General features: G+C 37.8%; 1 protein-coding gene across 3 annotated transcripts in view; it reads right to left on the minus strand.

Annotated features, from left to right (window-relative positions):
* LOC121374205 (structural maintenance of chromosomes protein 6-like) overlaps positions 1–19,596 on the minus strand; it is a 59,849-nt gene that overhangs the window by 8,962 nt on the left and 31,291 nt on the right. The window contains exons 20-24 of one of the 3 annotated variants that reach the window (XM_041501192.1): positions 17,763–17,933; positions 16,334–16,471; positions 13,930–14,048; positions 13,550–13,649; positions 3,146–3,304 (exon numbers count right to left, since the gene is read on the minus strand). In XM_041501192.1, the coding sequence (XP_041357126.1) occupies positions 3,146–3,304; positions 13,550–13,649; positions 13,930–14,048; positions 16,334–16,471; positions 17,763–17,933 (687 nt within the window). Of the gene's footprint in view, positions 1–3,145; positions 3,305–5,294; positions 5,469–13,549; positions 13,650–13,929; positions 14,049–16,333; positions 16,472–17,762; positions 17,934–19,596 lie in introns of all 3 variants that reach the window. The other 2 variants (XM_041501191.1, XM_041501193.1) reach the window with 2 other exon arrangements.

The following is a 19,596-nucleotide window of genomic DNA, read 5'->3' on the forward strand; positions in this document are numbered from 1 at the left end:
AGAGCCCCAATTACTGAGTGTCTGTAGCTCTCGATAACCCCCCCAACTCCTACTCTGTCAGTTCCAAAGCCTACCAGTACTTCGTTTTGCAACCGCTGTATAGTTGTATGTCTTTAAATAGATAATACATGTATGAGGGTTACCATTAATAACAAATGATGTTCTCCTTTGTGGACAATATAAAATACTACTAAAAATATGGAAAACGAGGATGTAAAGATGGATACACAATTTGATGTATTACATTGTATATATACTCTTCAAAAGAAGAAACGCAAAACCACATTGTCGTAACATTTGGAGAATTGATTTAATTATTGAATGGTGAGTCCGATAATTACCAAATGTTGCAGGATTGTTCACAATTCACTCTAGTCCATTGTGAGTAAGTGATAGGACACACCACCAAGGTCAAGGTCATCTGGAGTCAATACCGGGTGTGGCCTCCGCGTGTGTTGACAACTGCCTGGCACCGCCTGCCCATTGAAGCAACCAGAGTACGGATGACGTCCCGGGGGATGGTGGCCCACTCGGCCTGCAAGGCTGCTGCCAGCTCGGGCAGGGTCTGGGGCTGTGGATGTCGCTGTTGGAGGCGTCGGTCCAACTCGTCCCATAGATGCTCAATTGGGTTCAAATCCGGTGATATGCATGGCCAAGGAAGGACATTAATGTTGTTGTTCTGTAGGAAAGCCGTTGTGAGACGTGCTGTGTGAGGCCTGGCGTTGTCATGTTGGAACACTGCGTTGGCGTTGGCCATAACTGGAACGATGTGTTGCCGGAGGATCTGGTCAATGTAGCCCCGTGCATTCAGGTTGCCCTGCACGTGGACCAGGTCAGTTCTGCCAGTGTGTAAGATGGCTGCCCACACCATGACACTACCCCCGCCGAATCTGTTCACTTCCTGCACGCAGTTTGCCGCATAACGTTCACCACGACGCCTATACACGCGACATCTTCCATCATGACGTCGGAGCAGAAATCGGGACTCGTCACTGAACCACACCTGTCACCATCGCAGTTGAGGCCATTGTCGATGAATCTGGCACCACTGCAGTCGGAGTCGACGGTGTTGTGGTGTTAAGATGACACCTCGAACTGGACGTCTGGCACGAATTCCTACCTCACGTAGGCGGTTCCGTACGGTCTGGTCGGATATCCTGCGCAAACCTGGTATTGCTGCGGCTGTGGAGGTGGCAGTAGTCAATCGTTCCCGAAGCTGGCGTACCCGGATGTAGCGGTCCTGCCCGGGGGTAGTGACCCGTGGTCGACCGGATCTAGGGAGGTCACGTGTTGATCCATGTTGCTGGTAACGGTCCCACAGTCTGGAGATGGTGCTTGGGGACACATGGAATGCCCTGGCAACGGCCGTTCTGGATTCGCCTGCGTCTAGTCGGCCGATGGCATTGTTTCTCTGCGGTTCACTGAGACGTGGCATGTCCTGGATTGTCAACTGTCGGCCAGATACAGAGGCCAGGCAAGCGAACACCCTGCACTTTTATACTGTCGGTGTTCATGTTGCACGTGCAGACAACGCACGTGCAGTGGTGACATGGTTTGCACGTGGCTGCGTTTTTGCGAATATTCACATTTTGGAACTTTATTGTACAGTAGCTGCGTTTTATCGAATGTAACCGTGGGAATGTGTTTGGGACATGCAATGACCTTATATTCACAAAGCATGAACCGGTAGGAAACATAAAATCGGAGTTATAACCCATTTGTACCCTTTTGCGTTTCTTTTTTTGAAGAGTATATAAGCAATGACCAAACCAACAAATCAGTCCCATTAGTAGTGTCCAACATTATATTACCAAAAAAAAAACCAACAAGAAGAAAACCCCTAATTACAACCATAAAAAAACAAACAACCCAAAACAATCTATATGGTGCTAAAAATATTGATATGAGAATAATTTACCATGCTCCAACCTATTTCTTACTATCTTACAAAAAAATAACTCATTTCTGCTCTAACAAATGGCTGCCTAAGAAGACATAATTCTACAAATTAACATGACAATTATGGATGTTTTATGATTAGAAATATAAACTTCAAACAAGTTGGTAGTATGAATAGTCCATTAATTTTAGACATTTGCAATATTTTCCTTAAATTCGTCAATATTTATGTAGAAATGTTCAGGTTTCAGAAAGCATGCGGCAGAGAATAGTAAAGCAGCATGTCAGTGTAAATAACACACAACAGTGATGCATGGAGAATACTACAGCAGTGGCTGCTAGATACCAGTTTTCTTACAAGTTGTTGTTAAATGTACCTAATAAGTGAAAGCGAGTTCGATAAGTTTTTAAACATGTTTTAACATAAATAGTACCTAACACATGAATGACCGTATTCTATTTCTTACCATCTCAAAAACCAGGTTTAAAATATATTTGTGTTTTTTCCCCAGCTAAAACTTATTTATAGCTATTGCATTTGCACCAACCTGATTGTCACAAATCAATCAATTTCAGGTTAACTTATATGTTACAAAGCAATTTTGATTGGGCTTTCTTTCATTGGATGATATGGTTGTGGTGACCAGGTACATCACATAGGAGCAGCCAGTCTTATGTCTTTAAACTGTTATAACACATATGTATGTTATTGGTTTGTGTTATCATTAATAATGAATGTTTTCACTAACAGGTGTGTAAGAAAGATATTTTAACCATATACAGGAAGCTGTCCTGGATGTGGAAAGCAAGCAAATGAAACATATGTTTACTCATGCGTTAGTACATTTTAAACTGTCTAGAGTTCTAAAAACAAAAACCTGCTGGCACGTCATTCCTACCTAACACAGCAAAAGATCTGTTATATCATTTTCCGAATGACAGGAGAGCCCATACCCTGGCCTTTAATATATTGAATGGGATGGGATAAAAACCCTATGGGTCATCCGAAGGTGATCGATCCTAATAACCATTGCACCTCAGGTGTACACTCCACCATTTACTATAGCTACATCCCATCTGATTAGAGCAAGGGTACACAATTTTGTTTATTTTATGCTTGACTAAAATGGGTAAGACATTTCATCAAATCCCCAAAAAGATATATTGGCTCAACTTTTTAGATGTTGCCAGTTTAACAATATAAAAATATTAGGACTGTCAACCATTGGCTTCGTATCTGACTTACAGACATCTCAAGGGTCCCTTTGCTATGATTGAAACTCATCTTGCCATTGTAGTTCCTGTTACTAAGAAGCACAATAAAGAAATACTTGGCTCTCAGCCCAATCAACCGTCTAAACTCGTTATATTGATGTTGACGATGGACCATCACTTTTTCCAGATGCTGCAAAATATGAATCAAAATTTTTATGCTGTAAAAAGTAATAATAATGGATTGTCATGAAATAAAACAAGTTAAGGTGGCAAGCATATTGCCAGTGCAGTAGCGCGCAGATTTGTGAAAGCATTTGCCAGACCAACTCCAGCATGAGTTAGAAAGCCAGACAAAATCAGCGATGAAGTTTTTCATCATGATTTTCATTAAAGACAGAGGAACCCAAAAGCAGTGTCTGAATGTGACTTGAGGCTGTTCCAGAAGCTAAAATATGGGTGAGATCTAAAATATATGAAAGACAAAAGTTTTTAATTTGCATGACCAAAAAGTTTTTTTTATCTGCATTACAATTTTACCAATGTTTCTGCTTCATCTAAAAAAATGTTTGTATATTTGTGAATCTGGCAGACACAGATATGGCACTTCAACTTTATTTTTTTAAATGCCCTTTGTATGGAAATCAATACAGCAGATTTTGAATTATCTGTTTTGTAAACAGGCCCTACTCTATAATTGAAAAAGTAGAGAAATGGGGAGAAGTTTACTAAAAATAATGAAGGGAACATTTATTGGTACATTCTATAATGTTTTGTTATATTGTGTTAAATAAGAAAGATTCCAATATATACACTTGGTTCAAGTCATAATATTTCATCATCAAATACTATTACTTTCAGTAATAAAATTTAAGCAAAACAATTGAAGATTTTCATAAAAGACGCGATAGTATTAAATAACTGAAATTAATGTGTCATTTGTATGCTATAATAAAAGTAATAATTAGTCATTTGTGCATTACTGAAATGAATCTGGCAATGCTTTACAGATTAACTGCATATGGCATGTTATGTGATGATGTATAATTCGGGAGTTAATGTAAAACAATGGACTGACAAGGTGTTCAGTGAGCGATGACAATAAACAAGTTGATGTCTTGACGTCTGTTATTTTGTTTTTGAAATTGAATTAGGTCCAAAATATTACTGCATCTTCAGCTTTTCACTACAGCTAATAACTGAGCCACTTCAACTTACATTCAGCAAAAAACCCTGCTATATTAGAGCCTGGTAAAGTCTATTCCCATGTTCTTCTTTTGCCCATTTTTTTTTATATAAATATAATTCAACTGTGTCTATTTCACATTTTGATATTTATGTACCAATTATCGTAGCTGTTTATTAATCATCTAATTAGAAATTTTAATCAAAAATGTCAAAAAGCAAAGAAAGAAAAAACAGAAGACCACAATTAGTCCAATCTGCAATGTACATTAAAAACATTATTCTTAAAACTGGGTCACATAAATTAGAATTGTCTGCAATTGAACAAAAATGTTGAAATGTAATACATGTCCAAATACTTTGCCAATGAACATATTTTAGTTACGGGAACAGCCCTAATGTTATAAGAAAATTGCAGACAATGATGAAATTCCATCACCACTGCCACTGGGAATATCCTGATGTTAACACAAAGTGTGTACAGCACTTTAAAAAGCAGCAACAAGTCAATCCATGCCAAATTGATTTAACAATTTGCTTATTTTAATTATGTCTACAAGTTCCCATTGCTGATAAAAATTTATTTCTTAGTTATCAACCAAACCAAAGAACCAAGGGAGAAAATTTTGTGAGATTTTCTTTTTTTTAAAATCCTTAACAAATGTGACATTTATCTAATTTTGCAAGTGAAATTTACATGTGATTGGTTAAATTGCAAAGTAGAGGGCTACTTAACTGAAGTAGCCTAGGTGACTAAGTTAGTGAGAACATGCCCACAAAAACAATGTAATACATCAGAACATTTTATTGTAAAAAAGAAAAAAAAAGAAAAAAGGAAGCCAATACCCTATTTTAATATACACCAATGGGAAGCAGTCATGACATAATTATTTATTTGCAAGCAAAATTTAAACACTTGGGATGGAATAACAATGCAATATACACTGATGCCATTTTAATCTGAACATGCAAAATGTTTCACCACATTAAAGACTTACTTTCAAAATAATTTCTTGACGATCATGGTCTATTGACATTTTTAAACCAGGAGATTTAGCACTGTGTCTAGCGCTGAAATCAAACTGGCAAAAAGCAGTCTTTGTTCGTAAAGAGTAACTCTTTCGAATAAATTTATAGCCATTCTCTCGAATTTGAAGAGAATTTAGAAGTAGCTGAAAAAACAAATTTGACGTCAACACAATTAAAAAACACCAAGATACCTAAGGTGGCGAGGAATGGAATGTCTGTTTTATGACACTCTACCATGGTTTAATCAGCAACAATCAGGTTAGATATAACAATTGTGGCTCATGGTCTCAAAGCTTTAGATAGCATTAAAGTCAAGGTATTGTGCCCAAAATACGTATATCACGCCAGTGTTTCCCCTAGGGGCTGGAGGACCCCGAGAATTTCTTTACTGGGACCATAAAAATTGTAACCATTAAAAAAAGGGACGAGTTCACTTCTGTAATTAATTCGCCGATATTATAAAAAAATAATAAAATGCAAATGCTAGTAGTCATAAATATACTAGTATTTCACAAATATGTACATTGTTAGAGTCCGGTGGTCAGTGAGGGGAAAACAAATAAACCATCATGATGATGATCGAATGAAGAAAAAAATAATAATAAAAAAATCAACCAACATCGATCATATTAGAGACCGCACCGGAAGACTGATAGTGCCACCGGCATCCGTTACGCCATTGCTGTATGCAATTTTTTAAAAGCACATGTTAGTCAACGTCTATAAAACATTTATGGTTTAATATTGGAAGAATACCAGTACTTGTAACAGGTATAAAATACATTGATAAAACTTTATAACAAATATAGAACTCATGTTACTTGCCACTTTACGTTATATTCAGTGGCAAAGTGAAAAAGTAACGATACCGCATTTAATTATTGAAAAATAGTGTTGTTGTCATTATTGCAAGTATTTATTTTTGTGAGGTAATTATATTTAATTTATTACTCTTGCAGTACATGACAAAATTTAGATGTTTTGATTTAATGTATAATTGTGATCGCCCGTTATCAACATCATTCTGTTTGTGTCTTTACTACAATCCAAGATGGTGGATATTTGTTTACATTTTGAATGATTTGTTATTTAACTTATTATGAATACATTTATTGTGGCCCTGACACATCTGTTGTTAGGGAATCACATAAAAATAACCACTATTAACCACATCTTTATTATTAACGGATGTAGGACAAAATGTCACTGGAAAAAAAGTCAACTATAAAAGTGGAAAGAAGGAAATGTTTTATTTAACAACGCACTCAACACATTTTATTTACGGTCAGACATATGGTTAAGAACCACACATGGGCTACTCTTTTCGATTAGCAGCAAGGGATCTTTTATATGCACCATCCCACAGACAGGATAGTACACACCACAGCCTTTGTTACACCAGTTGTGGAGCACTGGCTGTAATTTATTAAAGTGGTACCCAGGTAAAATGTCAACTTTGACATTATACTTAATATGTAAAAAACCCTCCAAAAAATCCTAATCATGTATTCTATGACTTTTCGTTTCACCAATTAAACCACTGTTTAACTTTGACAGCACTAAATGTGTATATAATTGTCTCAGTAACACAGCAAAGGTGATGTAATTTTGTTTTTTAATACCACTAACTTATTTTTAAAATCAAAGACAGGCTGGCTAATAAGCCATACAACCAACAATGAAGCAGTATCTAATTATTCCAAATTTTGTAATTATGAAGAAACTGAATTTCCCAAAACCTAACACATACATCCATTATCTCTCTTGCTCTGTCCTTCTCCCCCCCCCCCCCTCCCATATCACTATCTCTCTGTCTCACTTCTCTCTCTCTCATATAAAACACACACACAAGTTGACATTTTGACAGAGATACAACATTAATGGTACACATTTTGTCCTCTTACATATTGACATTGACCTGTATACTACTTTTTCCAAGGTCGACTGATGCTCTTTACTCTGTACAATTGAGCATGCTATGATAATGTGGGCAACGATTGAGGAGTTGCTGATTACTACATGTAGCATACGACGATGATGGTAATGTTCATTTGTAATGCACAAATGAAAGAAAGAAAGACGTGTTTTATTTAACGACGCACTCAACACATTTTATTTACGGTTATATGGCGTCAGACATATGGTTAAGGACCACACAGATTTTGAGAGGAAACCTGCCGTCGCCACTACATGGGCTACTCTTCCGATTGGCAGCAAGGGATCTTTTATTTGCGCTTCCTACAGGCAGGATAGCACAAACCATGGCCTTTGTTGAACCAGTTATGGATCACTGGTCGGTGCAAGTGGTTTACACCTACCCATTGAGCCTTGCGGAGCACTCACTCAGGGTTTGGAGTCGGTATCTGGATTAAAAATCCCATGGCTCGACCGGGATCCAAACCCAGTACCTACCAGCCTGTAGACCGATGGCCTGCCACGACGCCACCGAGGCCGGTATGCACAAATGAGTGTTATTACATTCCACATGTTGTATGATATATGATTATGCGACAAAAATGGCCGTTTTGTTATGTTCAACCCTTTTTGGGCGTGAATGGGTTTTATAATGACCAATTACTCGATTATACTGATTATAATAATGGTATTGAAGGTCTTTTATTTGAAAATAATGAATACATTCCTAAAATTACAAATTTTTTTTTTAGGGGTCGGAGCCAATTAAATTAAAAAAAATTTAAAAATTAATTATCCTTTTAAAGGTATTTCTTCAGTATAACAAACAATCAATATCATTCTTGTCATATTTAAAAACGTGTCCACGGTCCTTAATCATATGTAAAAAGGAAAATGGATCTACAAGTCAATACTTTCGATTTTCTTTCACATGCAACAGTTCACTAATGAATATATGGTCACCAGTAATCTATGCCCCATCCCTGAAATGAATATACTTACAGATGTAATTTTATTGAAGTCCAAGTTAACAAAATGTTGCAGTAATTTTGGGGCAATTTTCTTTTAACTACTAAGTGACTGGTACCCAAACAGTTGTTATTCTAACACAGTGCAGGCGTAAAAAAAATAAACGGTGACCAGTCTCGTCAGATCAGGGTGTTTTTTTTAAAGGTTGCACGTAACCATATTGTTTTACAAACTTCCAAAAAAAATTTGTGTTTGGTCTGTTTTTGCTTTTGTGGGTTTTTTTTTTTAATTATATTTAAACATTACATGACGCCCAAATTAAGTACAAACATACTTACCTCAAAAACACCGAATTGTTCAACTTTAATCAGACTTTTATAAAATAACTTGAAATTAATTTCTCAGTATCCACAACTCTTCAGCAGCTGTTAATAACATTATATAAGACCTCACTGTGCTCAAAACAAAAAGAAAAACCTGAAGCACCCATTTTGTTTTTGCATAAGCTGTTATAACAATGTAAATGATGTCATAAATTTAATGCATGACTGAGAAATTGGTGATGCAAAATTAGATTTGGGAAAGCAATGAGCAAACTAAATTGCCATTCTCACAATTTGCAGAGACCTGAACAAGGTCTCTTATTTGTACTTTCCAGAAAGGACATCACATACCACACCCTTTGATATAGTTCTTGTGTTCCACTGGATAGAAATGTCAGAATTCAGTTAGTTTCTCCATTCAGACATAAGCATAGGTGAGGTCTGTACCACTGAGCTACAACCTGCTTCAACTTGATCATACGCTAGAAATAGCACTTCAGCCAAAAAACAAGTGGCTGCTATTAAATGTTTGTATTTATTTGGCATTATTTTATTTATATACTGTTAAAAAACGAAACGCACAGGTGATAGGGAAAGAAGAAAAGTGTTTGATTTTACAAAATATTGTTTTTTGTACAATGTTGCTGAATGATCATGTTTGTTAATGTTCCTGGAATGGGACAGCATGCCCCAATGCACCCTAAAACAAATTTAATGCACGTTGTGCGACAATTGCAGGAAATCGGCGTGAAATGGTCAGATTTTGGTGAATGCACATAAACTCAGGGAAAACATTGGGGTAGTGATGGGTATTTAAAGCTGCAATGCTCGCAATGATGCCTCATTTCCATTTCGAACGTAGATGAGTTACAAGATGCCAAGACTAAGCCTGCCGAATCGAAATATTGCAATAGGCCGCCTCCAGTTAGGTCAATCACAGTCAGCAGTCGAACGCCACATGAACGTCCATCAGAGCACCATTTCACATCTCTGGGACAGGTACCAGCAGTTTCAATCAGCTGAAGACCGGCCCAGAAGTGGAAGACCTCGCATAACAACTGCAGCACAAGATCGCTACATCCGGGTTCTGCACTTGTGACATTGAACTGCCACAACAATGAACACTGCTGGCCGCATACCTGGTTTGAGAAGGGTGTCTGCACAAACCATTTGGAACAGACTTCGAGAAGCTGGTTTACGGGCTAAGAGACCGTATGTTGGCCCCGTCCTGCGACGTCAACATCAACATTTACGTGTTTGCTGGTGCACGGATGTACAGGGGTGGAACTTGGAAAACTGGCGGCGAGTATGGTTCAGCGACGAGTCAAGTTTCTTTCCACAGCGACATGATGGACGACAACACGTTTACAGACGCTGCAATGAACGTTTTGCCAACAACTGTGTCGCCCAAGACGACAGATTCGGTGGAGGGAGTGTCATGATGTGGGGAGACATCTCATACACCGACAGAAGTGAAACTGTGTTCGTATAAGACAACCTGACAGCTGTATACTACAGGGATGAAATTCTTCGCCATCACATACTTCCCATTTTGGATCAGACAGAACTCTTTCAGCAGGACAATGCCAGGCTGCATACGGCATGTGTAACAATGGATTTCCTACAGAACGAGAACATTAATGTGCTGCCATGGCCATCAAGATCGCCAGATCTCAACCCCATTGAACATCAGACACTTCCACAACTGTCACATGCACTGCAGGAAGAATGGGCTAGGATTCCACGTGCCCGGATTCAGAGACTCATTCAGTATATGCCAAGGAGATGTCGCGCAGTGATTGCTGCTGCTGGTGTGGCCACACACAGTACCTATTTTAGTGCCCTCGTGCGATGCTGTTTGGTGACGAAAACGCCTCCACTGCCGTCAGTCCATAGCAAGAACAGTGTCACATATTCATGTCAAATTTGACTGCGATACGATCATAAATAACAAAATTATGCCACTTTGTATTAAAGAGATAATTTCATGAATATTTCGCCTATGCGTTTCTTTTTTGACAGAGTATATGTAGCTACCAATCACAGAAAGTAAAAGTTTATTTTGACATTATTTTTCTTAAAGGAGGGGACAATTAAGGCATTTGGCCTGGTATGCATATTCAACAATATATAACGCACATTATTGCTTAATATCAACAAGTATAATCGTATAGTTAATTAATACAACGGTTAAATGCGACGGCTATTATATATAACGGGCGCAACCATTTTGTACCATCCCAGTGAATACGCCCTCTGGCGAGCTGGTGGTTACGTCAGGAATTGGTCTTCGAACTGATGAAACAAAACATACCCGATTTTTGCGGATGCATCACAATGTTCTGTAATAATAGCCATCCCAGTAAGCCAGCAACAATTATATATCATTTTTCAATACAAAATAAACCACCATTGTTAAAGTGTTGAAATAACTATTATGTTTTACACATAAATTAACCCATGTACTGAAATAATCGGAGTGTTTTCTTGGTTAATTGGTATTTTCTTTCCGTTGCCTGTACCTGTGGTTCCTGATTGGCAGGTGTATATTTAGACGGTCCCCAGATACTGTGTCTAGACACACTAAAAAGACGTGCCTCTTTTATTAAGATCACAGGGTATTGTGCACTGAACCCCTCAAATTGTAATGGACATTATCAGCCATCCTGCTTTATTACTGTAAGTAATTCTGTAAAACCCTTGATTAAGTAGACTTTCCCATCTAATATCACAAAACTGACCAATCACATCGTCCCAAAGAAAAGAAAATTATCACTTAGTGAGTGGTCATTTTTGCTCGAATGTGAATAGACCAATAGACCTAATAATATGCATTTTTTTTTTTTGGATTTTTTCAAAAAGAAAAATACTATAACTCCATTTCATTCTATTGATGCAAACTGAAATATATTTAGTTAAATACTTTATTATACTATCAAGTCATTTATGTTGTTTGACAAGTCAGGTTGATAAAAGCAAAGCGCCTTGTTGTAAATTAGAGCGTTAGTTTACACCGTGCATAGAGGCGATGGATGGAGCCGACGTCACTTCGCCCCAAGCTATACCACCGGATGTCACAAAAATGAAACAAAATGGCTGCCCCCAGTTAGCAGGAATAATCATGGTTTTTTATTAACTCTAAAATTACCTGTTTTTCATTTGTTAAAGTGTCAGTATGTGTTGGTGGTCCGGGTATGCATCTTTCCAACACATACGACTCTTGTTTGAGTTGACCCTACCTTTAAAGAGTCATCATCCTAAGTCAGAGGTATGAAAACCACAAAGCTTAACAGAATCTGCCATGTTGCTACAAATTCTTTTAACTAGACCCATGTTTACCACGAAAATGTTGAGATGGGTTGTGGTTGGCCAACACCGAGCTTTCTTCAAAAAAATATGACTGCCATATAATTAGCCGAGGCTACATATATATATGGCTGCTATGTATATAGCCACTTCTTGATAAGCGAAAAAGAGGGTGGTGACCATAGCCATTTTATTTATGGAATTCACCTTTGTACACAATATCTAGTTGACTGAGAGCAAAGAGATCTTTGTGAAGTGCGGCATTGGTAAGTACAAAGAATGTGATCAGCAGTGCAGATAAGACGATCAGAAGCATCGGACACTGTCACCATGGCCTTGCATATATTGTAAATGATGCCCTCTCTGCTCCCATTCAAGTGCCACCGTTTTAGGATCACTAACTATTTTGGCTGCCTTTCAGGTGTCAGTAACAGAATGTTCTATGAACACTAGCAAGGCTATTTTACAAGTCTAGATGTGCCCCATTCAGCTGCATCTTCATCTTCATAACAGTAACATTTTAATTCATAATTATGTCATCGTCAGTTGTACTTAGAGGTCTTTAATGTTGGGGGTGGGTGGGTTTATCAAGATTAAATTTTGAAATATTTATCTTTATTACTGAATAGATTGTCCTATGTTGTACAAAGAAACAAGATTGTTCATTTATATATCAGGGCTTCTAGATTATGGTAGCCCCACTCCTAGTGAGTGATATTCAGTGTTGGGCTGGTAAATAACTGCTATTACCATGCCCGATGGCTAGTGAAAAAAAAAAGAAGTCAAATGCTGCAGTTAAGTCTATTTTGTAAATATGAATATTCCACTCCCCCCTCCCACCACCACCCCAATGTTGAGTGGGTACAAGTTTATAATTTTTACTAACATATATTCACTTAAATGTTTTATAAATACATGAAATAAAGTTCACATATGAATCGGTAAGTATTATTTTCGTGTCTTTTTTTGTAATTTTTATTATTTTAGATCGGCTAATGGTGATTAAAATTAGGCAAAAAATAGAAAAAGTTGTGTTTACTTACGGGCATTTGTGGCCAGCTGTCCAGTATTTATGTCCATTATTCCTGATAACAGTGTTTTTCTGACCAAATTTTTTTTTAAACCCGAACTACGATTCATATTGCAATATTTGGTAATTTTCGTTGTTGGTAAAACGATCAAATTTATTATCAAATTAGCTGTCACAATCAGCTATCAATCCCTGAAAAAATCAAAACGAAAGCCACCATTTTGAAAAAAAATCTTTTTCTTTAATTATATTTCCGTTTCCGGTGAGTGTCATGTGCAAAACGGCGAGAAATATGAATTGGGGAATGCACTGTATACAGTGTACAGTATATCGACTGACGTGACGTCGGGCGAGATATCTCGCCTGCAGTACTCAGAAGGTTAAGCTCTATCTCCCTTTTTAGGTGACATATCCGATTATTACTATTAATGAGTAAAATTGTATTAACTTAAAGTAAAGTAGGTCCAGTGAATTTTTAAATGTGGCTAGTAAATTGTTAAAATCACTTATCCCATGGCTAGTGGATTTTATAAACGTTCTAGAAGCCCTGGATATATTCTGGCAGCATAGATTATAAATGCTTCCTTGTTATTTATCTAAAACATCTAAGAACTTAGTACTATATTCTATAAACATCTATAAACATGGGGCATGATAAACTTAGTTTCATATTAGGACAAACCTCAAGAAATTTACAAAGATGATTAACTTCGACTCGGATTTTCTTAAACACTTCTTGAGTCTCGTGGTATTTCCGAGTGATTTCTTCAGGATTTCCTCGGCTGAAAGAAAAACAAAGCGCATAAACAAAATATTATTAATTTGAAATTTTAAATACATCTAAATAAACAAAATTAACTTATTGTAATGCCAGCAGACTCATCAAATAAATTTGATACTACTCATTATTTCATTATTTTTGGAATTAAATAACTTTAAAGACTGGGCCACACAATTTGGTAACAACATAGTAATGTACTGGTGAGGTGATTATTATTTTTTTTTTAAAGATGGACGCACACTAATCCAATAAAGGTATAAACAAAAGACAATATATCAAACCTTTTCTCTTCTGCTTTAATCCTCTTATGAATCTGGTTTATCTCACTCTCGAGGTTCTGGGCTGTGCGCCGAGTCTTAATGCGCTCTGCACAGATCTGAGTTGCTTTCAATATATCACTCTGAATATAGAAACAAGAATCATGATTTGTAGACAATTTGTCACAAGTATTTTTTCATACACGTCTATGTTAATCAATATTTGTCAAGGCTTTGATGATTATCTAGAGGAGGTTGATTCTCCATAGTAAAAAACTCAAGCAGCAAATTCTAGTTATCCTATAACACTTCTAAAATAACATGGTAATTCGGTATTTAGTAAAAGTTTGTTTTGTTTAACAACACCACTAGAGCACATTAATTAATTAATCATCATACACTTTCCCACAGATAAGAAAGCACATATCACTGCTTTTGACCAGTTGTGGGTGCACTGGTAGGAACAAGAAAAAAAAAAACCTCAATCAGTTGAATGGATCCACAGAGGTGGTTCAATCTTGCGATGCAAGCACCTCAAACGAGCACTTAACCGACTAAGCTAAATCCCGGGCCTCGATATTTAATTAATCACCTTCATCAGTGATATGATGTCATCACGATTAGCACATATGTAGTTTGACGTCACACACTTCAATTAAATCTTTTCAAAATGTTACACTCAGGTGTACATGTCTTATTAACTTGTAAACAAAGGACCCACTGACAGCAAAAACTGTGTGTGTGTGTATATATATATATATATATATATATATATATATATATATATATATATATATATATATATATATATATACACACACACACACAGTGAAACTTCTCTAAACCAGACCCTCAGTAAACCGGAATTCCCTCAACACCAAACTTTTTTCACGGTCCCACGTTTTACGCAGCTTTAACCACTGAAATAAACCCCTGAAAACTGGAAACCCCTCTACTCTGAATACCGAACGAATTTCCGGGTCCCGTTTTCTTTATTCAATAAAATTTTTACCTCTGAAGACCAAACAATTAAAAACTCTGAAGGAGCGTCGCCTGTCTCGACCATACCAATTAGTTGTCAAAGTCGCGGTGTTACTAACTATACCAGATGGTATGCGCATGCTCGGTGTAGCGTGTCCGGGACATGTTTGAGCGTTTGTCGAACAATGCTCTAATTAGTCTCTGTTACCTAGATTTCGGTTAAGCCTTGTCATTCAATTAACACCTTTAAGTTTGTAACGGGAATAATCATGTGCACTGTGTTTATTGGGAATGAGATTATTACCTCTTCCGAACAAATTTATTGCTGGTTATATCTGATTATTTTACACGAGGACCCGACAAAGCAACCATAAATTTAATTCATTGCATTCTCATTGTCTCTGTTCCAGTTTATTTAGACAAATAAGTCTGCTTCTGTTTCCGATATGCTGCGTAGGTACGTCAATAGCATTTCATTTCCATATCGATTGTCAACATGTCCTAACGTTTGTTCACAAAAGCTCAACAATCTACATAAAGAGTTTCCACTTTAATTTGGTTATTGTTGGTTTATAAATGTAATTTAACACACATTTGTACCTTGGTAATATTAATAGTAAAAATGTAAAAAATGGTTATCAAGGCTGTTTCTTAAAACCTCAGTAAACCGAACACCCCTCTAAACCGAACATTTTATTCGGTCCCAAGGGTGTTCGGTTTAGAGAAGTTTCACTGTATATATATATATATATATAAACCAAGTTGATACATCAAAATGTCAAATGGGTTTATTGCATGGTTATTATGAGTAAGTTATAAGATAAAATATGCTATTAAATGGGATATCCCCAACAGTAATTACTTATAGATATATCTAAATTTGAAAAATATTTTTAAAAAGCCTAGAAATGTGCAAAGACGAGACACTGAATTATTTAAAATGTGACTACTATCCAAGAGGGTATTGGCCTTAAGGCTGGTATATACTGGGTTTGCCCCTCCAGAGCGAGTAAGCCCACTAAACTTCTTCCTTTTCTCACGAACTATTAAGCCCTATTCTAAACAAACAGCTCAAATAGCTGAGGTGTGTTCCAAAGAAAGTGGACATAAGAACGAAAATGAAGTTAAAACGGTAGGTGAGACACGTTGTCTAATATTAGAGAGGAATCCTGCTGCCACTACACAAGCTACTCATTCTAATGGTGAGCAGCAAATTACCATCTTTTTTGTTTGTGCTAAAACACCATATATTTTCAATAAAGTTTTTTAATTAAGAGAAAAAATTCCATAAAGTTTAAATAAAATTTCAAACAAAGGACAAAACAAATATCGATTTTTTCTTTGAACTCCTCCACCTTTTTCTTGAGATCACTAACAAGTTTTTCAATTAAGAGAGAAAAATTTCCATAAAGTTTAAATGAAATTTCAAACAAAGGACAAAACCAACCTCAATTTCTTCTTTGAACTCCTCCACCTTTTTCTTGAGATCATTAACAAGTTTCTGGTGATCTTTGAGCTTGGACTCGTAATGTTTGCGATGACTCTTCGCCAGTTCTATTTCATTACGAGTGTGCCCCTCCTCTTCCTACAAGTTTCAACAAACCAATGTTTAGTTTCAATTCTAGTCATTTGACATGAAAAAGTTTGTTTTTTGTTTAACGACACCATTAGAGCACATTGATTTATTAATTATCGGTTATTGGATGTCAAACATTTGGTAATTTTGACAAATAGTCTCAGAGATGAAATCCACTACATTTTTTCATTAGTAGCAAGGGATCTTTTATATGCACCATCCCAAAGACAGGATAGCACATACCATGACCGTTGATATACCAGTTGTGGTGACTGGAACAAGAAATAGCCCAATAGGCCCATCGACAGGGATTTATCCCAAACAAACAATGCATCAAGCGAGCACATGTTAACATGAAGACAAACAGTGTAGTCTTTTAACTCAACATTAAGTAAACCAGAAATCTCACCAAACAATTCTGAGGTTCTAAGTTCAAGTATATATTTTAATTACTAAATTATTTTTTTTTAGGGTGTGTGTGTTTGTGTGTGGTTTCTCGAACACAAAGACCCATGTCAGAGGCCTGAGTTTTTCACACTTGAGGTACCAAATAATGACTTTCAACCTAATGGCAAGTACAAATACAAATTAAAGTAATAAAAAGTAATCACTATTATTACCACAGCGGTCACTCATAAATATAGCCTAAACGTTAAATTTGCCTCACACTCCGAGTCAAATTTACACAGGGATTTATGACCTGTTTTAACTTATCCCCATGAGGTATTAAGGGCTGTTCCAGAACTGATCACATATGGGGGGGGGGGGGGGGGGGGAGAGGAGGAGGAGAGAGAGAGAGAGAGAGAGAGAGAGAGAGAGAGAGAGAGAGAGAGAGAGAGAGAGAGAGAGAGAGAGAGAGAGAGAGGCAAGAGAAACAGTAATTATCTTTTATGCATGGTGTGCTTGCAGCATCTTTTCCCGAACACAGGAAGGAAGAAATGAATGTTTCATTTAGCTATGCATTCAACACATTTTAATTATGATTATGTGGAGTCAGAGAAATAGACCACACAGATGAGTAAAAACCCACTGTCACCATGCAATGTGCTGCTCTTTTCGATTAGCAGCAAAGGATCTTTTATATGCAGTATTCCACAGACAGGATAATATGGCCTTTTGTTACACAATTTCATGGGCAGTGGGTCTAAAAAACCCAGAGTAATTTGTAGTCCGACCATGTGATCAACACTGGGACAGTGTAAACCTGTATTTGAAAATACAAAAGTAAAATATACTCAGTTCATTTGAGTATATCAAAAGTATATTTTCCCAGCAGTCTTCACAAATGTATAAAGCGCACCTCAAGAGGCTCAGCAATATCAGTTTTAGCTTTAAGCCGTTCTTCCACCTGCTTGAAAGCCACTTCACTCTGGTCTAACTCAGCTTTATATCGCATGTACATCTCCTTGGTCGACCCGGTTCGTTCCTCCAGTGTGGTGATTTGCTCAGTGTAATGTTCTACTTCTTCTTCCTGCAATAATAATTCGTCTTACATACAGAAAGGAATATTCATTTAATGATACATCAGCAAATATTAAACTACAGATATTTCAGCCCTTGTAATTAAAAAAAATTGGCCTCTGCAAAAACAAATGCTGAGAAAACAATAGTTTGCTTCAGTTAAAATTGGAGAAAACTTGGGTGTTTTCTCTTTTATAGATACATTACCTGTCCTCAAACAAGGGCACCTCCCCCCCCCACGCAAGTGGTCTGGTCCGAACATCCCAACAGCCAATGGGATGGCCTAAATTCTTCTACTGCATACTGCTCTCTAGTTCCGGTCACATGACTGTAACTTCCTTCTTTTTCCTTGAGCGCATTGCACAGAGAACAGGAAGCGGGGAGGCCCGGGCGGGATGAAATCTTGAGGACAGGTAATGTATCTATAAAAGAGAAAACACTCCAAGTTTTCTCCATTTCTTTAGACATTACCTGTCCTCAAACAAGGGCAGCATTCAACAGATGGTGGTGGGTGCCGAGATCCGTAGATGCTTGTGATAACTCCCCAAACAGGAAAGAGGCTGACTAGTGGAAGAATGAGGCCAACCCTGGTAAGCCCTCCTCCTAGGGATGCCCGTAACAGACCAATGCAGGTGATGCTAGTAACAACGACCAGAATGGTGGCATCCGTCAGCAGTGGCAGGTACGGCTCCCAGAACAAATGGACCAGGAGGCGGAAGCCACATCACATGCTCGTTCTGACAGGGTGGGAAGACGTAGCCACCAGGGATGCAGGTGTTAGGTAACCCCTCACGTATTGAAGTGTTATTTTGTTTAATAACAAGCGACAACCCAATGAGGTGCATCCGTCAGAATATTGAACTGAACAAGACCCCCGAGTGTTTTCTGTCTAGTACACCAAAGAACTGTTAGTTCAATAATGACAACAAATAACCACTGGTGCAGGGCTCTGACAGGGCACAACGCCAAGTCCTCAGCGTCCGCTGGACCAACGATAGAGGAGACGGCCTGCACAACATACGAACGAGGCGCTTGGTCTGGTAACTGATTCTTTGCAACAAAGTTCATGAGTAACCCCAAGTTGACCGCACGATGATCTCGGTGAAAACGTACCAAATCCACATCAAGAGCATGGAGTTCTCAGACATGGGCAGCTGTGGCAAAACCTAGTAAAAACACCGTCTTCCGCGTCAAGTCTTGCAGGGAAGAGGATTCGATCGGCTCATAAGGTGCGGTCGATAACGCTCGTAACACCAGATTCAGGTCCAATCTTGGTGGCCGAAACCGGTGTACTTGATTCTCAAGGCGAAACCCTTTGATCATCTTATGGATCTCAGGAATACCCGATAACTTCGTTCCAGTAGCGACACCACGAACAGTAGTGATGACCGAAACGTACCCAGCGATGGTAGACCCCTTCAATTGTAAAGCGGTCCGCAGATACAGCAAAAAAACCAGTGAGACGAGGTATCTGGATCGTCTGAGGTTTGAGTTTTTTTGTGGGTTTTTTCCGGACACCATCGGTGAAAGCAAAGCCATCTGACGTTGTAAGCCGCAGTAGTAGATGATCTGTGTGCTTTAAAAATGGCCGCCGTGGACTGCGAAGAAAAGCCTTTCTTCCTCAAACTCTTGGAGATAAAGTCCACGCGTGCAGTTGGAACAACTGCGGATGA

This window comes from Gigantopelta aegis, chromosome 6, assembly GCF_016097555.1.
Source record: "Gigantopelta aegis isolate Gae_Host chromosome 6, Gae_host_genome, whole genome shotgun sequence".
In the NCBI taxonomy this organism is placed as follows: Eukaryota; Metazoa; Mollusca; class Gastropoda; order Neomphalida; family Peltospiridae; genus Gigantopelta; species Gigantopelta aegis.